Raw genomic sequence first — 25,067 nt, 5'->3', positions numbered from 1 at the left:
TCTGCTTAATTTAACCACTGAAATATGGATATTTCTCTTCAAAAATACAACATTTTGAGCAAAAAGCTTAAAAAATTGCGTTTTTGTAAAGAAATTTATGTTAGAGATCAGACTCAGAATGACTATCAAACATAAACGCAGTTAAAATAAATCATTAACTCTTTTTAACTCCCGTTTTTGATAAATTCGTTTTGGCGCCATCTGGTGGATAAAAGCGGTATTACACTTTCACTTTGAAATTCGTCCAGAAAGGCACATTAATTAGTTAAATATGAACTCATAAATGACGAGATAACTCGTCAATGGCGGGGAATGAGTTAAGCACCATGCTCGTGCATGTTCATGGTCATTTGCATTCTGAAACGCCTCCAATGAACCATATATGGTGACAACACCTCCCTTTACAAGTCACGTGGATGTGCTTTTTCCTCACCGCAATAATGGCGAATGCACTATTCGGACGGGATTAGTTTTCCAAAAGACGTTTGAGTTTGTGATTTTATGTACAGATTCGGACGGGATTAAAATGATGTAGGCTAACGTTATTCCAGAGATGGGAGTGTCTGTTTCATGCATTTGGGCATTGCAGTAGCACATGCTCTGGATACGCGTGTTTGTAATGTTAAATATTTTGCTTTAAATGTAAAATTATGACAAAACATGTCATTTATTAATTTAATTTTAACAAATCAAAATAAAATATACAAATCCTACTAAAGTAACGTTAGCCTACATGTTTTATATAACTGTCTGCTTATAACAAACACAAAGAAATGAAGAAATAATGATTAATAAAATGTAATATCTTTATTAATTAACATTACCATTCCGGAGTTGAACAACTTTGAACTGAGTTTCTTATAACGTTAATGATATTACAGTGTTTAGTCTTAACAATGTATGATATTCAGCTCGTATTTATTTAATTACTTTATTTTGCCGAATGCGAAAAAACATTCATATCTGAATGAATGGGACTCAGGAAATACAATATGCGCGCATTAGTAAGACCTTACGGCAGATCACGTTGGCCAAAACACGAAATGAAACGCGTTTTCAAAAGATATTGCGGGCAAACACAGATATTTGCATCCGGACGGGATTAAATTTCTCAGAGGACCTCCGAGTTCGGCGAAAAACAGTAGGTAAATTGCTCTGGAATTTTTACGGAAGTCGTCAGAGAAAAACACAGACATGGCCAATTCGGACGGGATTAAAAACACAGAGGACCTCTGAGAAGCACGATTTTCTTAGAGGTCCCCCTGTAAAACTAATCCCGTCCGAATAGGACTAAAGAGAGCAAAAAAAAAGGAACTTTACAGCCAAAGGAATTGAGTTACTGGTGGATGAGGTTAAATCCAATTATTACACGGCTCTCTGGAATGCTTGATTCTGATTGGTCAGTTGAGACATTTGCAGGTTCGTTCTTTTCAAATAATAACCGCTCCAAAATAATAACGCATAGCCGGACTACTTGCACGAGTAAAATCGCTCCGCGCCAATAAAGATTGGCTTTTGACTGTTTGGCGCCATCTTGTGACAAACACTGGACAGCCACAATTATGAATGGACAATTTTGACATTAATTTTAACATGTACGGAAAAAAACAAAACATTTAAACAGTGGATAGAAGAACGAACAACGACAAGACACAGAGAGCTTACTGAGACTGAACCTGACAAAATAGAGCATGACAGCTACGAAGCCAACACACAAAAAAATACAGAATGGGCATTAAAACTTCTCAAAGACTGGCTAAAAGAGAAAAAAATGGAGACGGACAAGTATGAAGCAGAGGATCTTAATAAGGTATTACCATCATTTTATCCATCTGTGCAAAGTTTCGCGGAAGGATAAAAATGTTAATTGCATGGATTAAAGTGAAAAAAATTCTTCTGACTGAAATTTTTTTCAGGCCAAGTCATATTCCTTGTAAATAGGCGACACCAATAGCATTCTAAGGGGAGATGTTTTTTGCCGTTAATGCCATATTGAAGTCTACTGTGGCATTTATAGGGTTGCCAACTGTCACTATGAAATGCAGCAGCGGTGCGAGTATGTTTTTTTTGTGAATAAACAGTGTTAACACTTAATTACAACATATGATAGGTTTATTAATAGTTTGTTAATTTACAGCTTTACTTTTAACACAGTCCTGTAATTGAACCATTACCTTTAATATCTGTCTAAAACAAAACACTTGTGCCTCCTGCACTAAGGGTTAAAAACGTTATCCTGTCATGTTAATCTACTTGTGACAAACTAAAAAATTTTATTCTGTAAAATGTAGTTTGCAGGGCATTTCAGATTAAGGTGAAACCGCTAAATAACTCACTATATAAAAAGAAATATGAATATCACCACCTTTAATGAATCTTAATTATTTATCAATTGTAAATCTTATTAATTTTGGCATTTACTTATACATTTTTTAAATCAAGGTAGAAACTGTTAACGTTAATTAATGCACCATGAACTAACATTAATTACTTTAATGACATAAACATGAATTAATAAATGCTTATATACTCTATATTTTTCATAGTTTGTTCATGTTATATAATGCATTTAATAATGTGAACAAATACAACTTTTTTAAAAGTGGTACAGAAATGTTAATATCATATTATTCAGTAGCTACACATAAACGAATAATCCAGGGTCTGTTCTGCTCACACAACAGTTTCCTGTCACAGCTCTAATACAGTATGTATGAATATAAACCCTGAACGAGCAACTCGAATAAAACTCGTGTACAATTCACACAGAACGCCTGTAATCATAGTGACAGTTGTACATTAAATGACTGTACCCTTTATCAACAAATTATTATTTTACAATAGAGGCAGAGCTGAGGTGCTATTTTAGGCCCAATGTTATGCACTTAAACAACGCATTGTGCGCAACGTGCGTATATTACACAAGAACAATATTCAAGCTCTCTAAGGATAAACAGTCATTGATGAAATAAGGATAATAAACAATAATGTATATATCTTAGTAAAGGTATAAATTGATTTAGTCAAGAGCAGTAAGAGATTAATTGTTTGATTAACATTAGTGACAGATATAAGCAAAAAAGGTAACTTACCCTTTTTTCTGCTGTTCACTTTCTCCTAAATCTTAAATGGTCGTGTTTGAGGATACTTGCAAAGAGGGGATTTTTGACGCATAACCTTATGTGTATTTAAGGCCAATAAAGCGGCAAAAATACTCACAAGCTCAAAGAGAAGCGAATGCGCGACTTGCTTATTCCCCTCATACAGAAACAGCGCGCACATTTAAGACTGTTGTTATTGTTTCAATTTAAAATCACTTGCTTTTAAATGCGGATACATGTACAAACGTCAAGATTTCCTGACCACGCGCACATGCAACTGCAAGAACTGACAGGTGGGTGACATCAAAGTACTGCGAGAGCATTTCGGAAGCAGTCTCGTCTAATGAGTTCTCGGTTCGCTCTCACGGGATTTTGATGTCATCTGACTGCCTCTTGGTTCTTGTGGCGCCAAGTGAAGTTTACCCATGAGTTTAACAAACTCGTTGTATCAGCAACTGGTTAGATCAGTGCAGCAGTTAAAAACGATCATGTACGAGACAAATCAATTACCCCAAAAATATAGGAACCCAGCAGGCTTACTGTGCAAAGACACGTAAATTACCTGACTGTTTGAATTTCTTAGCTTACGAACTGAAAGGCTTGCCAATCTTCCTCATTTCGCTAAGCCAAGTTAATCTCCATTGGTCTTATACACCTTTATTGATGTCCAAAACATCGGGTCCTTTCTGCATTACAAGTATGTCCATCATGCTAGCAGAAATAAAGTTTTACCTCATTTTAACGTGAGATACAGCCAGAAAACCCGGAGTGGATCTGTTGCGTAGTGATTACAGAACGCTTACAGTGGAGAGAGGAACGTGATTTGGTCCACTCCAGGCTTTGATCACATTCCACAAGGTGAATACACGGCGTCTTTATGAAAAGATATTTTAATAATTTTGCAACTGACGGAAATCCGTCGTAGACTCGCTGCAATCGACGGAAATCCATCGCTATGACGGAGAACTTTAATCCATGTAATTGCATGCGGTGCTGGTATGCTGATAACCAGCAGCTAAACCAGCACCAAACCAGCATGGGAATTATGCTGGTCTTGCTGGTATGCTGTTTTTTAGCAGGGTTGTAACTGAACTCATTAGGACAGATAGGGTTGGTGACCACTGCTTACACTCTCCCTCTTATCTAAGTAATACTCTCATTATTTTCATCATGTGGATTGTTGTGGATATGTCAGGATTGCATTTCCTGCATTTATAAAATGAAAATTTCATTCTGACAGGTTCGACTGTGAAGAGATTTGGCAGGAGTTTGAAAAAGCTGTTGTCAGGAGATCATCCTGCAGTATAAGAGTTAAAGACTACAAAAGAATGTTCCGGGCCACAGCTCAGATTTTACCATGTGATCAAGTAAGGGTTAATTGTAAGAACAATCAAGTGTTTACGCACAAAAAACTTAGCAGTGTTTAGACTTTAAACTTAGAACATGTTTAGTATCAAATAACTACTTTCACAAACCCTGTTTCCCATGCAAAGGCCAATCATAACGTTGCATGCCCAATTATTGAAAAACAAGATGGATTGAGGATTATTTTATACAAATTCTGATGGAAACAACAGAGAAATATCAATATTTCTCAAATGGAATACGTTTGTGGACTAAAACTGCAAATGGATGTTATACTGTGAACGCTTAGCATGGAGATTTCAGCAGTGCAAGCTCATTATAAAAACTCATCAGGAACACGTTTTTCATGCAAAAAAATTATCTTAATTGACAAGATAACTTGTCAATGGCGGGGAAAAAGTGAATAGTAACACTGAACCAGTGTTAGAGTTAATTGAATACTTAGGTGATAATTATTTAATTATTGAAGACAACCGATGAGCAGAATCACTGAAGGAAAGAAAAACACAAAAACTACACTGACTTACAGCCACTGCCTTAAGCTAGAGCCACATTAAAAAATATTTTAAATCTTACATTAAAATACATGATAAAAAATCAAGTATTTAACAGTTTTGTTCCTATAGGTGTTATGAGTGTAAGATGGAACCCAAGTGCAGACAGGTGTCTTAGATGAAACACTACTCTTTATTGTCTTTGATTTCTGACAAAACAGAAATCAAAGACCCACGAGGGGGCAAAACAACATAAACAGGATAACTTACTATGATAGAATAAACACTAAACTGGACAAGATACAGGACTAGACTATGACACTAAACTGGATAACACTTAACAATAAACTGACAGAACACTAAATATACAATACACTTGATTTGACTAGACTAAGGCTCTGTTTACACGTACCTGGTTATTTTTAAAAACTGAGAGATTTACCTTCGTTTGTGCCCCTCGTTTACATGCAAACGGAGAACTCGCCTCTGAAATCGATTGTTTCTAAAAACTCCGGCCAGAGTGGAGATCTTGAAAATCTTCGGTTGCACGGTTGCATGTAAACTAAGACAAACGGAAGTTTAAGCAGGCAACGTCACAGAGTATGCGCCAGAGCTCGCACCTACGTCAAAAATGCGACCTATGTTTACATGTGACTGCTACTCTGAACGCTTCCAAGATCACATTTATGTTCCTGCAAACTGGTTTCGTGTGTTTGTATTTGCAAATACAGCTGCTCCATTATGTCGAGGAGCAGAAACGAATGCTCGGAGGTCAGCAATTTTACGCGTGTTTGACTTCATGCGGCGCTGCAAAAACCGACAGACGGATGATGTCAAAGTACCGTGAGAGCAATTCAAAATTAGACCTCTACGTGTGATTCCTCAACTCGCTCTCGCGGTAATTTGACGTCATCGATCATCTACTGCAACAGCTCCTCCCTCCAACATGAAGAACCAGTTCGCGTCACCACCAGCGCTGCCGGTGATTGGCTTACGTGGGCTTGAGCTTCTCTTGACGGCATATATACGTGTACATAAACACTGACATGTGTGCACGATATTATTTTTGAATCCGGAGAGCTTGAAATGTCCGTCTATGAAAATAGCCGCCCACGTGTAAACATAGCCTTAACTTGACAGAGTACTCACAGGCATGAAACAATGGCATGGAACAACAATGAACAAGCAGAGAATATCAAACACAAGGACCTTAAAAGGGGAGAACTAATGAGGACAACAGGGCTGCGTTCAGCCCCGACAAAACGTTTCACAACATTTATTAAACAGAAACGGTGATGCGTTGAACTCCCTGTTGTGATGATACAAGAGTTGCAACTACGGTAGCTGAGAGGCCGTTCTTTGTGTTCTTTATTACCGTATTTTTCGGACTATAAGTCACACTTTTTTTCATAGTTTGGCTGGTCCTGCGACTTATAATCAGGTGCGACTTATATGTAAAATTTAATTCATAACATGAACCAAGAGAAAACATTACCGTCTACAGCCGCGAGAGGGCGCTACAGTATATGCTGCTCCTGTAGCCCACCCCTGAAAAAATTAACTGAAAACTGTTAAATAAAACATTAACGACAAAGGAGAAAGACTTAACACAAACAAAATGCCCTCAAAAAGAAAATCCTATTGTGCAGATTACAAACTGCAGGTAGTAAATTATGCAGCAGAAAACGGTAATCGAGCGGCAGAAAGAAAGTTTGGAGTGAGTAAGAAACTTGGACTGGCGAAAGGCAGAGGTTACCCTAACTCTAATGAAGAAAACAAAGAAAGCTAATCGCGGGCTAAAAGCAAGATGGCCAGAGCTGGAGCAACGAGTCAAAAGATGGGTGCTAGAACAATGTGCTGCCGGGAGAGGCTTGTCAATGGTGCAGTTACGTCTCCACGCCCTGGTATTTGCCAAGGAGATGAATATAAATGACTTCGCAGGCGGGCCTTCTTGGTGTTACCGCTTCATGCAACGCAACAGCCTCTCTATCAGAGCACGGAAAACGTTGTTTCAAAAACTGCCAGCAGACTTCCAAGCCAAAGTCCAAAGTTTCCGTGAGTTCTTAAAAAAACTGGTAACTGAACATAATGTGTCACCGGATCATATTATAAACATGGACGAGGTCCCCCTTATGTTTGACATCCCCATGGGCTGAAGTGTAGCAGAGAAAGGGCAGAAAAGTTTGAATATAGTGACAACTGGTCATGAGAAGCCACACTTCACAGTGGTGTTGGCATGTTGTGGAGATGGATTGAAATTGCCACCGAGTCGTTGCGTACGCGAATGAGAAAGGGTGGATGAATCAAAAAATGATGAACATTTGGCTTGCAAAGTGCTACACTAAGCGTTCTGATGGCTTAGTGCCATGCAACTTTCCAGCAAGTCCTTGGATGGATCGACACAGCATCCTGTCGGGATTCAGAAAGGCCGGAATAACGTGAACTGATGCGGAGTCTGACGACAGCCCTGCTGAAGAGGAGACGGCGCTTCATCTTCCTCCAGCGTTGGCAGAGTTGTTTGTAAGCGACACAGAGGATGAAGAATTCAATGGATTCAGTGATGTTGAATGAGTTTGAGAGCCTCGTGAACTTTATTTTCCTTGGCTTGTTATGTTAATTTAGCATATTCAGCCTCCCGGGTAACTTGCGGTATGTTCTGTATGCTATTGCGTTAGCTGAATAAATGTTAATGTTACGTGTAAGTTAACATGTACGGACACATATTCAGCCTGTTGTTCTGTATGCTATGTTTACGTTAGCTAAAAATTAGCTAAATATCTGTTAATGTGTTAAGTTAACATGTACGAACACCTACGGCATTCAGCCTGTTGTTCTGTGTAACTTGCCTTTCAAGATTAAATGTCTGTTTTTGGGCTTGGATTTTGTGAAATATTTGTTTTAATATAAATGCGACTTATAGTCCAGTGCGACTTATATATGTTTTTTTCCTCTTCATGATGCATTTTTTGACTGATGCGACTTATACTCAGGAGCGACTTATAGTCCGAAAAATATGGTAAATGTTTCTAAAGCCTGATGAAATCGTTATAAATGTGTGTTTAATACTGTAAAATACCCTCGATGTTACAGTCACTGACCTTGCCGTCGAGAATGAAAGAAAACATTCCAACTTGAACTCATTGAGCGAGCTGTCTCTTTAGTACTGCGTGGTTTATATACTTCTTGCCACTGATTGGGCCGACATTTCAGACACACACACCGTTTCCAGGAAACATGTCGTTCAACCCGGAAACCGTAGCAAAACGTTGCGCACCAGTGTGAGCTTGAATGTGCCCCAGGTGACATGGGTTAAACAAAGATGAGGATGACAAGGGAGCAGGGTAAAAGTGACAAGACAAAAAACATGGGTCTGTCATGATCCTGCCATAAAGACTAGATTAAACAAAGGACAAGATGGCAGAATCATGACAATAGGTAAACATTGTTATACTTACTATTTGCCTGCCTGTTTTCTCTCCGGTTGTGATGCAATGCAAGATAAATAAGTTATGCTGTAGGGTTTTTAACATACTGTATACTTGCTGATTTTATTTGTGCTGCTGAACTTATTTTTGGTTCACTTTGTTTAAGCAGTCTGTGTGGGTTTATTTTGTAATCACCAAAGTTGCACTTAAATATTATTATTACCGTAAACTTCAAATAATTGCCGAGTCCCAAATAGACGCCTGTCTCTTTTAGAAGCCTGCTGTGACGACCGGTTTGGGTAAATAAACACCTATCTCCAATAAAGGCCTGGTCTGTTTTTTAGTTTCGGGTTGTATTTAATCTTCTAAAACCCGTCAGATCGTCTATTTAAGCCAGTTCTATGATGTAGATTGCACAAGCTAAAGTTTTGATTACCAGTAGATGTCACTGTGACAGATGCAATCGTTCCGTTACTCATCGCTATGACAACAAAACAAGGTTCGTCGTCAGGATTGCAGTGATGATGACAGTAGCGGAGTGGCAATCGGGAGAGTCCCGGTGGGCCGGTAGTGTTTTGAGGCCGTGTCTGATAATAGCCGGGGTCTTTTGTTCTACATGCACTCCCGCCACACATTGTATTTCTCATGCGGAAAAAACTATTTATCATATATTTAATATGCTGCAGCGCCCAAAATGTATCTGGCTGAACCGCTCTCTCTATCAAGCCCGTCTCCCCTGGAGTTCTAGTCAAGCATGCCACTTATCAGCCAATCAAAAAAAAAAAGAGGCTACACAATGGCCAATCAGAAAATAGCACTGTTGTATATATTGTATAAATTATTACAATAATTTATTGTAAAATAATCTGGTTTAATCCTATAAATTCCAGAAGATTTTTTTTAATTGTGGCCTGAACACATCTACATGTGTTCAATATTTAATTAAAGTCATAGGCAGCAGGAAATGTGGCACATATAAATTACTTTCACAAATGTACTAGCTTAACTCATTCACCGCCAGCCTTTTTGAGAAAAGTTGCCCACCTGCATTTTTCTGATTTTAACAAAAGTTTTACAAAATTTCTTGCAGGAAAAATTATCTTCTATAAATATATAAACATACAAATTATATCAAAATAAAGAAAACACTCTGCTTTCAAACAAACAATAAACGAACAAACAAACAAACAAACAAAATGGGGAAAAACGTTTCATTATATATTTACTTTTTCTGCTTAATTTAACCACTGAAATATGGATATTTCTCTTCAAAAATACAAAATTTTGAGCAAAAAGCTTAAAAAATTGCGTTTTTGTAAAGGAATTTATGTTAGAGATCAGACTCAGAATGACTATCAAACATAAAGGCAGTTAAAATAAATAATTAAATCTTTTTAACTTCCGTTTTTGATAAATTCGGTTTGGCGCCATCTAGTGGATAAAAGCGGTATTACACTTTCGCTTTGAAATTCGTCCAGAAAGGCATATTTATTAGTTAAATATTAACTCATAATTGACGAGATAACTCGTCAATGGCGGTGAATGAGTTAAGTGCATAATGCCCTCTATTCACTGCTATCTTAAAGCCACAGGGTGGTGGTGACACAGGTGCGAGTGTCTGATCAAAGCTGCTTGCAACTTTAATGATGATTATGTCTGCTTTGATTAAAGAAACTCTTTTTTTTAAGTTTCTCTTCTGGAGTAAGACAAGAGACCTCATGCACAGTTATGTAGCGGTTACACAGAGCTTTTGGACATTAGAAAACACACTGGTGGGATTCATGTTTAATGATCTTATCTGGTGTGGACAGCAGGAGAGAGAGAGAGGTACCAAATTACTACTTTATATATGTAAAATTACATAATAGTGTTTTGAATTCAAACATGATGCTTAACACATTCCTGTTCCTAATCATTAATTGTAGGATTTGATTATCACTCTTGTCCTGAATGGTCCACATGTTTGAACCATCCTGTTTTTTCACTATGGAAGCAAGCTTCCCAGAATGTAAGCTTTTTTAATTTAACCTAAACCATCATAGAAAATAATGAAATCTGTCATAGTATACAATCTCTGTTAAAGGTGGATTGTGTAACTTTTAAAAGGACAACGGAAATGCAATATAATACACTATATTATAACCAAATAATGAACTCTATTGTTTGTATTACCTTAGAATGAGCCGTTTTTATCTACATTCACCATAGGTCCCCTTACATGGAAGTCGCCGTCATGTTTCTACAGTAACCCTAAATGCACAAACTGTTCTACAGAGTGTGTTTCATTCCTAAGTTGTCTCAGACAACGATATGTTTGTTCTATAGTGACCATATGTGATTTGAAATTAAGGGGTGAGCTGTTGGTTACAATTCGCAATCTCTAAACTTTACACACACAACCTTTAACCACTAGTGACTTAAAAATATCTGACTATAGTTTATCTAAACAGCTAAGCTCTGATGCTCTGATGAATTTTATGTACAACCCCAAATCAGAAAATGTTGGGACACTGTAGTAGTTGTGAATAAAAAAGAAATGGAATAATTTACAAATCTCATAAGCTTATATTTTATTCACAATAGAATATAGATAGCGTATCAAATGTAGAAAGTGAGACATTTTGAAATGTCATGCCAAATATTGGCTCATTTTGGATTTCATGAGAGCTACACATTCCAAAAAAAGTTGGGACAGGTAGCAGTAAGAGGCCGGAAAAGTAAAATGTCCATATAAGGAACAATGTTTAGGAATAGGAATGTTGTCCCATTCTTGTCTAATACAGACTTCTAGTTGCTCAACTGTCTTAGGTCTTCTTTGTCGCATCTTCCTCTTTATGATGCACCAAATCTTTTCTGTGGGTGAAAGATCTGGACTGCAGGCTGGCCATTTCAGTAACCGGATCCTCTTCTACGGAGTCTTGACATTGTAATTGATGCAGTATGTGGTCTGGCATTATCATGTTGGAAAATGCAAGGTCTTCCCTGAAAGAGACGACGTGTGAACGGGAGCATATGTTGCTCTAAAACTTGGATAAACCTTTCAGTATTGATGGTGCCTTTCCAGATGTGTAAGCTGCCCATGCCACACGTACTCATGCAACCCCAAACCATCAGAGATCCAGGTTTCTGAAATGAGCGCTAATAACAACTTGGGTTGTCATTGTCCTCTTTAGTTTGTCATTGTCCTCTTTAGTCCGGATGAAATGGCCTCCTAGTTTTCCAAAAAGAACTTCAAATTCTAATTCGTTGGACCACAGAACAGTTTTTCACTTTGCCACAGTCCATTTTAAATGAGAGTTGCCCAGGGAAAACACCTGCGCTTCTGGGTCATGTTTAGATATGGCTTCTTTTTTTGAACTATAGACGAATGACACGGTGGATTGTGTTCACTGACCATGTTTTCTGGAAGTATTCCTGAGCCCATGTTATGATTTCCATTACAGTAGCATTCCTGTATATGATGCCGTGCCGTCTAAGGGCCTGAAGATCACGGGCATCCAGTATGGTTTTCCAGCCTTGACCCTTACGCACAGAGATTGTTCCAGATTCTCTGAATCTTTGGATAATAATATGCACTGTAGAAGATGATAACTTCAAACTCTTTGTAATTTTTCTCTGAGAAACTCAGAAAACTATTTTCCGCCGCATGTACATTTAAATTTTCTGGCCTCTTATTGCTACCTGTCCCAACTTTTTTTGGAATGTGTAGCTCTCATGAAATCCAAAATGAGCCAATATTTGGCATGACATTTCAAAATGTCTCACTTAAAACATTTGATATGTTATTTATATTCTATTGTAAATAAAATAAGTTTATGAGATTGGTAAATTATTCCGTTCCTTTTTTACTCACAATTTCTACAGTGTCCCAACTTTTTCTGATTTGGGGTTGTATTTTGTAAATACTGATGCATTAAATATGAATTAATGTGAATCTTTACAGTTTGCAGCAGCTGCATGCGGAAATATAACAGTTTTGCTAAATGGATCGATTCATCATGCTTTCAACCAAGAAAGGTAGGAACATTTACTTTGTTAGATGTGTTACATACAGTGAAGTGTGATGCTTTTCCATTTAAATGTGTGTTTTAATTTCATTTTGGGTTTATTTGTTCTTACTAGTATGATGAAGTTGGTAAACTATTATGGGCCATCATTACTGTATATTTGTTTTATTTAGAGTTTCATCTTCAGGTACTAAATTTACAGCTCTGCTTGATAATAAAATTAGGAAATATAAAAGTTCTTTTCATGTCTATGGTGATGAATCTCAGCTGTACATCCCATTAAAATCAAGAGATTCTTTACAATCCCTAATGGACTGTCTCAACGATATTAAAGCTGCAGTCGGCAAGATTTTTGTGATCATTTTTACTGAAAGCGACAATATGCTCTGATAGAACAACATAAATTAGACTGTTTAAGAAAAATCCTGCGCTTCTACCTCCACCTAGAGCCTGTTATTTGTTTGGCAAAAAAACACAGCTCGGGTTCATCTGGTCCAATCAACGCAGGGCTGTGTAAAATCTGCCTGTCAATCACAGTTCCTGCACACGCCACAGATCCACCCCCCTCGAATGCGTTACAATATCACATGCATCCGTCTGAAGTTCACAGATATGTTGGATTGAACGCAGCGTGATGACGGAAAAAACCTTTACTAACAAACTTCCGATTCCTCAGTTAACAATCAGAGCTAGGAGAACAACCAAGAAAAAAAACAATCAAGGAAACAAAGATAGAAATTGACCGTGCCCGTAATAAAACTAAGATCAATATCGGACCGGTGGAGAAGGTGAAGAGATCTATGAGATTTTAAAGGGTTCAAGCTGGATCCAGAGCTTGCCAAATTTCTTCTTGACAGGTAATTGTGCTTTATCAACCATTGATTGTATGTCTGAGTGTTATGTCACAGAATGGGGAGGGGGCAGCAAGACGATGACGACTTCTATACGACACACAGAAGCAGTTTTGTTTATCAAACGCGAGAGCAGCAGACGTGAAGTTACTTTTAAATGCAGCCTTAGATAGTGTTTTAAGTAGTTTTATGCAAGTTTATTTAAAAAACGAAGCAACTTTTGGCGTTAAACAATTTCATATCCAAGAAGGATGTTTGGATATGGCAAGACATAGTAGCCACGAGTTTTATATGACCAACCTGCTAGGCATCGTCGTCAACAAAGTCAATTTAACTTATAAATGGTAAGTGGTATTTATTAATATCATATTGTCATTAAGATTTACTGTGGTTGTCATAGTGGCACTAAATTGTGTTGGTTTTCATTGTGAATATACAGCTACCGGTTTAGTTGGATAGCTTTCAGCTGTGTGCGCACGCACCGATAAAAGTTGTTTACGTTTGAATTAATGTCGCTCTACATACGTCATCTGGTATAATTGAAATGATTGGCTATGAGCTACGTACAGACGCATTTGATAGACATTCGTAGCACCTAATAAACGGCTCTGGGCATTCGTAACCACGCCTCAAATACGAGAAAATTGGCATATGGTCTGGTGTTAGCTAGGCCAAAAAATAAAGGTACTTTTAATTGAGAATCATTTCTAGACATACTGTAAATCAACACTTTATAATTTGGTCATCTGCAATCATCCTTTTAGTGTTGCTCAGTGTTGTTTCTTTGTAATTATCTTCAAATAAATGATCAGTTATTACCATCTGTTAGTGAAATATGTTACCATATGATGAAATTGTTGAATTCAACAGACAAATACTTAAACTGCAGAACTTTTTTTACTTCTTTGACTTCTTTGCTGTTACTAATCTTATAAATGTGATACATAGCTTCCTGTCTTTATCAGAATTCAATTCTTAATGGACAAGCCCCATCATTCATCTCTGATATTATTTATTTGAACTCAGATCCTAAGTTCCTTCAGATCTACTAACAAAGCTCTTCTATATGTCCCCCTTTCACTGAATAAAGAGCGTTGCCATATTGTTGCAGACGTGGGTTAATGCCTTTCTGAATGAAAAGCTCAGATTGTGGTGTGATCCACTTAGTCTCTGGATGCACAGGCCAGAAACCCATAACTTGGTTTGTTCTATGCAATCTCTAGCACGTAGCAACTGTTACTGTCTCTCTCAATGAGAGACCTAGAACTTCGGTGCTCTGTTTCAATCTCTGCGGGGAATCAGAAAAATGCCTTTACTGTTATTGTCTCTCTCAGGGGGAAACCAGAACTTGCGTCCTCTGTTGGCACTTTCCTATTGCAGGACTGTGATTGGGTGTTGATGCCATAGCTCTGTGGTGTGTGTGGTCTGCTTTCTGTTCAGCAAGATGTCTCTCAAGCCCATGAATTTGAGTCTCCTGTACGAATGAAAGGACAGAATGTCACGTCTGTAATTTTAAAGGATGCAAATGCAAGTACCAAATAAAGGGGATTTATTAAATAAACACAAAACGGAATGCAAGACAGGCAGGAAGTCAAAACAGGAACAGGAATACAAACGTGTAACCAAGACAGCCAAACAAGGACAATGAACCAGCAACAAACCAGACCAGAGACAAAGCTTAAATAGGCAGCCTAAATGAGTAAGATGGGTAATTAACAGATGAGTCCAAGTGAGAACAATCAGCACACATACAAACTCAGAACACGGTATCCACCGTGACACCGAACCTGACTCTCATGCACTTCCTGTCATGGATGAAAAATCTGAACCTGAGTCTCCTGCACTTGCTGTCATGGCTGAAAGGTTTGAACCTGAGTCCTCTGCACTTCCTGTTTTGGCTGGTAGGTCTGAACTTGAGTCCCCTGAGCATCCTGTCTTGACCAAGTTAGCTGAGCCTAAGTTTACTGAATTTCCTGTCCTGACCATAAGTCCTGTTTCTGAGTTTCCTGTAAAGGCCGAAACCACACCATTCTTTGTAAACCCTAGAAATGCTTTGGCGTGAAAATCCCAGTAACTGAGCAGATTGTGAAATACTCAGAACGGGCCGTCTGGCACCAACAACCATGCCACAATCAAAATTGCTTAAATCACCTTTCTTTCCCATTCTGACATTCAGTTTGGAGTTTAGGAGATTATCTTGACCAGGACCACACCCCTATATGCATTGAAACAACTGCCATGTGATTGGTTGATTAGATAATTGCATTAATGAGAAATTTAACAGGTGTTCCTAATAATCCTTTAGGTGAGTGTTAGGGATGTAACGGTATCAAAATTCCACGGTACGGTAGAACCTCGGTAGACATGCCACGGTACGGTAATTATTGAAATGTTTAAAGGAGAAAAAATGAAGACTTGGAAAAAGTGCCATAACTGTTTATTAAACAATGACTGGTGATGAACAATTCACCATTTTATCTCTAATCATAACTGTAGAGGTATGAGGTGGGTTACGTAACCTTAAACTCCCTTTAAAAAATAATTGCACCAGCTGGATCTTGACAAAGGTCACATCTATTTTAACATCTATTTTAACACCCTTCACATCACTTTTTTTTATTATTTCTTTATGCTACTACCTGTCTACCGCGTAGATTAGGTTTTAATTTTAAAGTGCAAAAAAAACAGTCAAGTAAGTTTGAAACAGGAACTCCCAGTGTAGTGTTTTCAATTGTCAAAAAAACAATTAGACCATGTAATAAAATTTTTAATTTTTAACATCTCATAACATAACCAATTCTTGAAATCAAAAACAACAGAAAATAGCAGCCTACTTATTGCAGCTGGATTCATTAAAGGGATAGTTCGTCCAAAAATGAAAATTCTGTTTTCATTTACTTACTTTCATGTTGTTACAAACTATGTATCTTCCTTTGTGTTCATCAGAACAAAGAAATCTATGAGGGTTTGTAACAACATGAGATTGAATAAATGATGACACAATTTTCATTTTTGGGCGAACTATCCCTTTAACTAATTCACTCTCACCTCATTCACTGACTTACTCACACAGAGACAGGTTTTTTTTAGGAAAATGAGCATATCAACATTATCTAGTAGAAGCTAGGATCTCTGGGCATTTACAATGACCCCAGCTACAGAGAAAACCCTCTCACTTGGGACTGAGGTTGCTGGTACAGAGAGATATGACTTGGCCAAGGTTGACAGCAGTGGGTAACGATGGCTGTTGACTCTTCACCACTCGAAAGGACAAGCAGTGAGTCAGATAGGGGTCTCTTTGCGATAAGAGTCAATGTCTGCTTCGATCTCAGATGTGGGCTGTGTTCTGCTGTCCACTTGACTAAAAGAAGCCCCAAGGAGATCTCTATAATTAACTTTACAGAAAATTTAGAGAATGCTACGCAAGGTTTACTTGGAAAATTGAACAGTTTTATTGGTAATAAATGTCAATTCTTACCTGATATGAATAGATTGTTATTCCGCACAGTACCCCATGACCCTGTCCATTGGACCCGTGAAACTGCCACAAACATCCTTACATTTTGGTTAGACCAGTTAAACTTTTAGGTGGGAAGGAAGTGGGTTCCACCACTTCCCACTTGTCAAATATAACAAACCTTTCCTCCTATGCATTGACATCGACAGAAATAGAGGTCCTGGAAAAGGGGCTGACTTTTATCCCCACACAGAGTCAGGTAAGCCGCGGGGAGCTCCAAAGAGACGTCCACTGTTATCATAGAAGATTGAAACTTTTGGATAATTTTCTATATGAATCATCTTAAAGTACGTGCCCTTTACTGACCCTTCTACTTGGGAACCAGATTTAACAACTGTCTCTGGGCCTATTCGGGAGATAATCCAAAAAGATTTAATTAGTTTTTCTGACTATAGACCTAGGCAATGTGGCACATCAAACGTTACAGAATTTCAAAGGAAAGCTTTAGATAAACTAAAAGGTAATAGTCAGATTTGAATCAAACCAGCAGATAAAGGATCACAAATAGACATTATGAATAGATCACAATATCTATTGGAAGCAAACAGACAGCTAAACAATAAACAACATTATAGGCCATTACTTCGTTCTATTCAGTTAGAAACACAGGATACAATACGGAATATAGTTAAAAATCTTTACAGAAAAAATATATAAATAAAAAACAAAAATCTTACCTCTTCGGTCCAGATCCTCCTAGGCCCAGACAGTTCTATCTAATTCCCAAGATCCATAAACCGCCAGAACAGTGGACCCTTTGAGGTTCCCTGCGGCCGCCCCATTGTCAGTGAATGTTCTTCAGAGTCCAGCCGTATAGCGGAATATATTGATTATTACATCAATCCACTGTCTCAAAAACACCCCAGTTATATTAAGGACACATATGATTTTGTCAATAAACTCAAAAACCTCAATGTTCCAATGTCTACCCTTCTCTTTTCTACAGATATTAATTCACTGTATACAAACATTAACACGGAATTGGGCTTACAAGCTGTTAGGAGGGCTCTTCAAACACACCCTGACCCCAGGAGGCCAGAAGGGGAAGTTTTACAACTTTTAGAATTGAGTCTAACCACAAATGACTTTTTAACGACAAACATTATTTGCAGATTCACAGTACGGCCATTGGCAAGAAATTTGCCCCCGCGTACGCGAATATTTATATGAGGATGTGGGAAGAAACAACGTTTCCTAAATGTGAAAATTGCCCTATAGATACTTTAGATATCTGGATGACATTTTGGCCTCTGGCAACATTCATTGGAAGACTTTAGAGGTTTTATAAGTGTCTTGAATACACACCATACAGCCATTACAGTTACGCATAATGTACAATTAGATAAATTGGAGTTTTTAGACACAGGTTTTTTTTCAACCACCAGTTAGTGACTCTAAAACCTTAGCCACTAGAGTTTTCTTTAAGGAAACGGATAGGCATGCTCTCTTATATAAGTCTAGTTACCATCCCAAACACACTTATAGGGGTTTGATTAAATCCCAGCTCGTCAGGTTCCGCAGGATCTGTACCTTTCCCGGAGATGTGGAGACGGCTACGGACACTTTATTTAAGGCCCTGAGGCCCAGGGGTTATTCTAGGAGATTCCTTAGAAAAATTAAAGCAGAAGTTAGGCAATCCTTTCAGAATGATCAAATAGGAAGGGAAGCTGAAAATAGGATAGCTCTGGTGGTAACATATTCCCGATCCCTGGGCCAATTGGGCCGTCAGCTAAGATCCCACTTTCAGGAGGCACAGCAGACGCAGACAGAGTTGACAAATTACAGAATTACAATGGCAAAAAGGAGAAATAGGGGCGGTTTCCCGGACAGGGATTAGCTTAATCCAGGACTAGGCCTTAGTTTAATTAGGAAATATAACTAGTTTAAATAAACATGCCTTAATAAAAAAATTACCTGTGTGCATTTTTAGGCAAAACAAAGGGCCCTTATTTATTTTAAGATATGTCAGTGCAAGTTGTTTTCAGTTTGGACAGCTCTTAAAATTGTTTTAGTCTAGGACTAGTCTAATCCCGGTCCGGGAAACCGCCCCATAAAAACCTTAAAGATATATTAGTTAGAGCAAAACTCACCTCTAAGAATTCCAAACAAGGTTTACATAACTATGTCCATAAATTGAATTTTGTCTCAAATAATGTGACTGGGTTGGTTAGATTAACATCGAGTGAAATTGAACTTAAAACTTCCAACATCGTTTATGCCATTCAATGCACAGAGTGTAAAAAACTATATATAGGAGAAACTAAAAATACAATGGAGTGTAGACTAAAACAACATCTCTATTATATGAGGAGAGGTAATAAAACTACAGTCCTATATGAACATTTTAAACAACATTCAATCGATCATTTACGTATAACGGGGCTTGAACACGATGTCACATGGTCACAGAGTCAGAGACAAGCGGCTGAGAGAAAGTGGATAAAGGTTCTTAAAACCATTGATCCAAATGGTCTTAATGAAAAGTTTTAGCTATAATGAGTCAAGAGAGTGTTTTTAAAGCATTCAAAATGCGGTTTGTAACTTACCTTTTAATTGTTTTTCGAATTTAATATCAGTCAGCCGCATCCAGGAGAGAGAGGGTATTTATTTTTTAAAAAGACACGCAGGAGCACCGTCGAGGAGATGGCGCCACCTGCGGGCAAACCTCTGCTAAAACATTAAAGGCGGAGTCCACGATGTTTGAAAAACGCTTTGGAAAATTAGACGGGCCGTCTACCAAAACACACTTATAGCCAATCAAATCAAATAAAATGCCGGGTTGCGTATGTGTGGGGCGGGTCTATCAACAGAAGGTCGAGATTCTATTGGGGTAGGGGCGTGTTTGTTTAGGTGATTTCAAATATGAACATTGGCTTTCAAACATCATGGACTCCGCCTTTAAGAGCAGTTAGAGAGAGAGGAGGAGAATTTCAAAGTAAAAGCATGTTAGAGCAAATTGTTTATTGTTTTATATATAAAAAATATATAATTTTTGATTTATCTAAATACAAAGTAGTATTTATGAATTTACCAATTCATATACAACTTGATAAATGTAGATAGATGTAAGTATATTTATTTACACACAGATTAGGATATACAGCGTTGATAAGAAATAGAAGGGGACAACTGACACTCACACATACAGCAGGAATCGTATCACGTGTGGATTTGGTTAAGCACTTACTGTAGAAAGCACTTATTTCCCCATTTTTTTACCCCTCCCCCCTTTTTTTTTCTTTTTGTTTGCACTAATGATTCTTAAACCATTTTATTTTTATTACTTTTTGTTCCTGGCTGTATCAGTGTCAGTGTCAGTTGCCCCCTACACATAAAAAAGGCTTTTTTAAATACATGCTTGTCAGTGGTCTTTACATCATTGTACTACTATAATAATCCCCTCCCCTGCCCCCTTCCCTAACCCCAATTTTAGTAACCCTAGTGTTTCTAAAACCCAGGTTTTTTCTCCTTTCTTAATTGTCTTTGTTCATTTTACATATTTATTATTATAAACCCTAATCCGCCTTCCCACTTTTTGTTCCAAACCCAATTCTAAAATGTGTATTATTGGCAATTCTGTTTTCTGTGTTCCTCTGTTTAAAACATTCCTTCCATTTAAATAACATCCTCTCCTGGTTTTAGATTGTTTTTTTATTGTTCTATTACACACATTGAAAAAACTTTATAACTTTGGACTGAACCACCTTTGACACATTATCTGTATGTTTTTAAGTCATTTAATTTTCCCAGAGTGAATGTTTTTAAGTATACCTGTGCCAGTGCTGCCTGAAAAGGCCTTCATTCCTCTAACCTAACCATAGCCCTTAGACGAGGGGTGCAAACTCATCAGGGGTGAAAAAAGTGACAAAGATACAAGCGTTCATAAACATATATAACAGTTTATATATCAATTATTATTCCTAATTTATTTATTGTAAATCTTATTAATTTTGACTTTTTTATTTGAAAGAAAATAAACATAAACAGTAAATTTAATTCACAACTGTATATCTATATCTATCTATCTATCTATCTATCTATCTATCTATCTATCTATCTATAGATATTCCAAGTTGAGTACTTGGAAAAAATTAAGTTCCAACTATTTTTTTTTTACAAAAAAAAAATTAAAATAAATTCAGTGTTATGTCCTTAACTACCATAATTATAAATGCAAATTTTCAAATTCACAACCTATACAAAATTAAGTTGCTTTAATTGTTTAGATTTTTTTATTCATGGTTTTTGTTCATTCATTTAGTTGCTTGTAAGAAATTAATTCATTCAACAACAATTTTGTTAGTAATTTTGACAAATAAAAAACATTGTTTATATTTTGAACTGCAGTTTCAAAAATTGAGTGTCAAAAATTTGGACTTTGCACAATTTACAAAACAAAAACGTGTGCTCCCCACAGATTATAAACAAACTGGCCATACAGATTTGCCTTAAAAACATTTGTATGAATGAATGCCATCACAATGAATTAACTCCAACACAGCAAAGTTATTGGCATTTACATATTTTTTATAGTGTCAAACAATCTATAAAACTTTAAATTTTAAAACTATTTCTTCACAGTAAACCCCATTTTAAAACATCTAAGATTGCTACCGTCACAAACAAGCATATATAAATGCTACTGACATTCCTATTTTAACCTCAGTTTTGGTTATGTTGATCAGAAATTAATAAATACACAATTTACATTTACAAGTTAGTTTGACAGTGTTAGCATAAAAGCAAGACAATTTAAGTGGTTCTGCTTTTATAAATCACAAATTGAAGAGTTTCGTTGCAAAACGAGATAACTCCGTTTTGAACATTTTTGTCAAAACATGTTTATTATTATGTTATCATGTTATTATTTTGTTTTATGATGCTACTTAGCTGTATTTTCTAAGTTATATAGGGTTTAAATCAAAACAAACCAACTGCAGATGAATTGATAATAATTGGAATGCCAACCAAAAAACAAGATTTCTGAACAATGTAAAAAACGACGTTATCTCGTTTTGCAACGAAACTCTTCAATTACTGAATGCCTGAAAATGCAGCAAACACACTCTCGCAGGGATTGTTTTTAAAAAGTAAAAGTTTTTCTCCTGATTGCGGCAGGCAAACCACGCGATCCGGCGGCTTTTCGTCAGAATAAAAGCTGAAAAACGTATTCAGTTTTTGGAAATCATGGTCTTAAAGAATCACTCAGAGATTAGCTGGATGTGACATTATCTGTAATACACAAAATAACAACAAATGTCACAATGTTCCCCCAGAGTTGTAGAGGCTCTGCTCATTGCAAGATCATTACACCAAACTATGTTTTTATGTTAGCTTGTTCTTTTAAATAAAAAAAAAGTATGCACAAGCAATAACTGGGGGATCATCCAAATAACAGACTTTGCTGCTGGACTTTATTTGTTTCTTCCATGTTAATCTTATTAAAAAGTAATTGCATGTTAACAGACTTAATCCTTGTGAAAAAGTGATAAAGTGGCTTTTTGTTCCAACTATGACTTGTGAATTTGACAAGTCAAGGTTTTGTTGGCAATCTAAGTAACATAAATGTAGCGTTTCATGGTTACAATGCTCTTTCCACTAAACACATAAGGTGATAAAGGGAACATGTCAGACAGCTCTGCAGGCTCTAGCACTTTCACAGTGTCTGTTTTCTCAAGAACATAGCTCCTGAGATGCTCAACTGACCATGCAATCAAGGATTTCAGAATGAATGCAAGAGTGCCCTTAATGACGACTATTTGGATCAACTCTCCAAAATCCATCAGACCACCTGTTGAGCCATTATCCAAAACCATTCCAATTACATACTTTGTGCCACTGTAACACACTGTATATTAGCTATCTGAATACGTCTTTCATCAGGGAATTTAGCTTGCGGTGCTTTCTGGATGTTTTCTCTGAGCACAGTAACATCTACAGTAGCCATTTGTGGAATGTAAGATTGGTTTTACAACACTAGTATCATGATGGTTATATGCAATCATCAGCTGATACTTTATGGAGAGTGAACTCCATAGACATGAGTCAAGTCAGTATTCTTCTGCACAGCCTGAATATGCATTTCATGCTGTTCTTTATGTGGTGGGGCAGTGGGGAGAAACTGAATAATTAAAGCTCTTAATACTCAATCTCAAGATGTAATAGAAGCAGACTACGCCACCCCTGTTTACAGGGGACAATGACAACCCAGAAATAGGGCACAGAGGTTCGTTACCATGGAGGGCAAAGAGACGTGGATGACAGTACAAAAATATATTTTATTTAATCACACAAAATAGGTAAAAACGTTCAATGTCAAATATAAAATATTGCTCTAGAAGCCACAATGCGTCAATTTTCCACACAGACACACAAAACAAGCTTTAAGGCAACCAAGGCTTTACCGTAGCCGGGCAGGCTAGCAAAAAGTAATTATCATAGGCAAACCAAACACACACCACACACACAGTGAAGTGTAAGCAGTTACACGCGGCAAACCACACTCCGTGCTCGAAAATATCACAACCACACGGCAAGAATGCTAGCCTCCCGACCCGGGGCCTGGCTGCCTGAAACAAACAAAAGAAAGACCATTAATAAATGAATAAACAAAACAACAAATGATAATAAAAGTGATTTCCAAGATGTTGGGAGGACAACTTACAGTTGGTAATCAGTCAGAGAAATCACTAAATAACTTGAACAAATGGATTAGTTTTAACAAAACAGGATGTCCATAAACAAAATTAAAAACAAAACAAATTAATTCATACAAGTGTATGAATTATTAAACTTTTGAAAACAATACTCAATTACACACACACACACACACACACACACACACACACACACACACACACACGCACCCAGTGGCGGTGACTAGGGGTCCGCGCACACGTCACGCATGCGACAAGGGATGGATTAAAGCAGTCCTATTCCAGCCACCAGCTGTGTTTTTAGGGGACCACTGCTTATCAGGGCAGAGGTAAAAATATTTGCATCACACAGCTCTGTCACCATGTCTGACACAACAGATTTATCAATCTCACAATTACCGTAAATTCTCTAATATAGGCCCGGGCCTTTATTTTACTCAAGCACATCGTGACCCAGGCCTTTATTGGAAGGAGGCCAGAATTAGAGACAGGCCTTTATTTCTATTTTAGCAAAACAGACTACCAGTAGAATGAATAAAAACAAGATTTTGTGTCAATTTGAACCTATAAAATACTAGGTTCATTTATTGAAAACGTACAGTTACCATATAACATTATGGTATGCAGTGCTTTAAGTGGGCCAAAAGAAGTGCCGGTACTCTATTTTTCTTTTTTTTTTTGCTGACTGGACTTCTATATTGAAGGGGTTTTATATTCAGCAGTCAACAGACGAGCTTGTAAAAAATAATAAATCCTTATATAAGTTTGTGGATTCGCTTGAGCTAAAAATAGCTATTGAACATACATAAAATGTGCAAAAGGTAGATATATAAGTAAAATTTTCAGCATGGTCAAATGATAAAACTAGTTGTTCAGATAGAAAGAGCTTAAAAACAAAAACTTTAAAATGACACCAAGACCATGTCTATGGGTTTAAGAATAACAAAATACTGGCAATTTAAAACTAGAAAGTCAGCACTTTATTTTTTCCCATTGTTTTCCATTTTGAGGGTGGTAAAACTACTGTGCACGTCGTTCAAATTCATTGAATTTTCGTTGGGCAGTGTCCCAAACCAAAAAGGGCACCAAGGGGGGTGGTACTATTAGTTATATTACTAGCATCAACTTAGACAAGTGATTATAATGGGAAATATAATAACAAGAATTAAAGTGTGACAAAAAATATTCAATATGATTTACCTGCTGGCTTGATGGATCTTTGAATCCATAGGCTCTATCTTACACCCAGCGCAATGCAGCGCAATGCGCGACGCAAGTGTCTTTCGCTAGTTTCCACCCTAATTTTCACGTTTAGCGCCGCGTTGTTTAAATAGCAAATGCATTTGCGCCCCCTTTGCGCCCATGGGCGTTCTGGTCTGAAAAACGAGGTGTGTTCAGGCGCATTGTTGGCGCGTTGCTATTTTGAGGCAACTAAAATAGACTACACCATTGACCAACAAAAAACCTGCTCTAAAGTCTAAAGTCAATGGCGCAATATGTTTTATGTTATTTAAAGAGCGCATTAGTAATATGCGCCTATAAACGGGAGGACAACGCGGGTTTGCTTATTACAAAGTACATAAATGCGCAGCAGCACAAAAATGCTTTTAAATATGAAAGATTAAAGGATTGAATTTAAGAGATTATTATT

General features: G+C 37.2%; 1 protein-coding gene across 1 annotated transcript in view; it reads left to right on the top strand.

Moving 5' to 3' along the window:
* Positions 1-25,067, top strand: part of LOC129425951 (ADP-ribosyl cyclase/cyclic ADP-ribose hydrolase 1) — a 110,050-nt gene that overhangs the window by 4,486 nt on the left and 80,497 nt on the right. Inside the window, exons 2-5 of the mRNA XM_055182044.2 lie at positions 4,342-4,468; positions 10,074-10,212; positions 10,311-10,393; positions 12,329-12,402. Of these exons, the coding sequence (XP_055038019.2) occupies positions 4,342-4,468; positions 10,074-10,212; positions 10,311-10,393; positions 12,329-12,402 (423 nt within the window). The remainder of the gene's footprint in view (positions 1-4,341; positions 4,469-10,073; positions 10,213-10,310; positions 10,394-12,328; positions 12,403-25,067) is intronic.

The sequence above is a fragment of the Misgurnus anguillicaudatus genome, chromosome 25 (genome assembly GCF_027580225.2).
Source record: "Misgurnus anguillicaudatus chromosome 25, ASM2758022v2, whole genome shotgun sequence".
Taxonomy (NCBI): domain Eukaryota; kingdom Metazoa; phylum Chordata; class Actinopteri; order Cypriniformes; family Cobitidae; genus Misgurnus; species Misgurnus anguillicaudatus.
The sequence above is the reverse complement of the archived record's forward strand: the minus strand, read 5'-3'. Positions and strand labels throughout refer to the sequence as shown.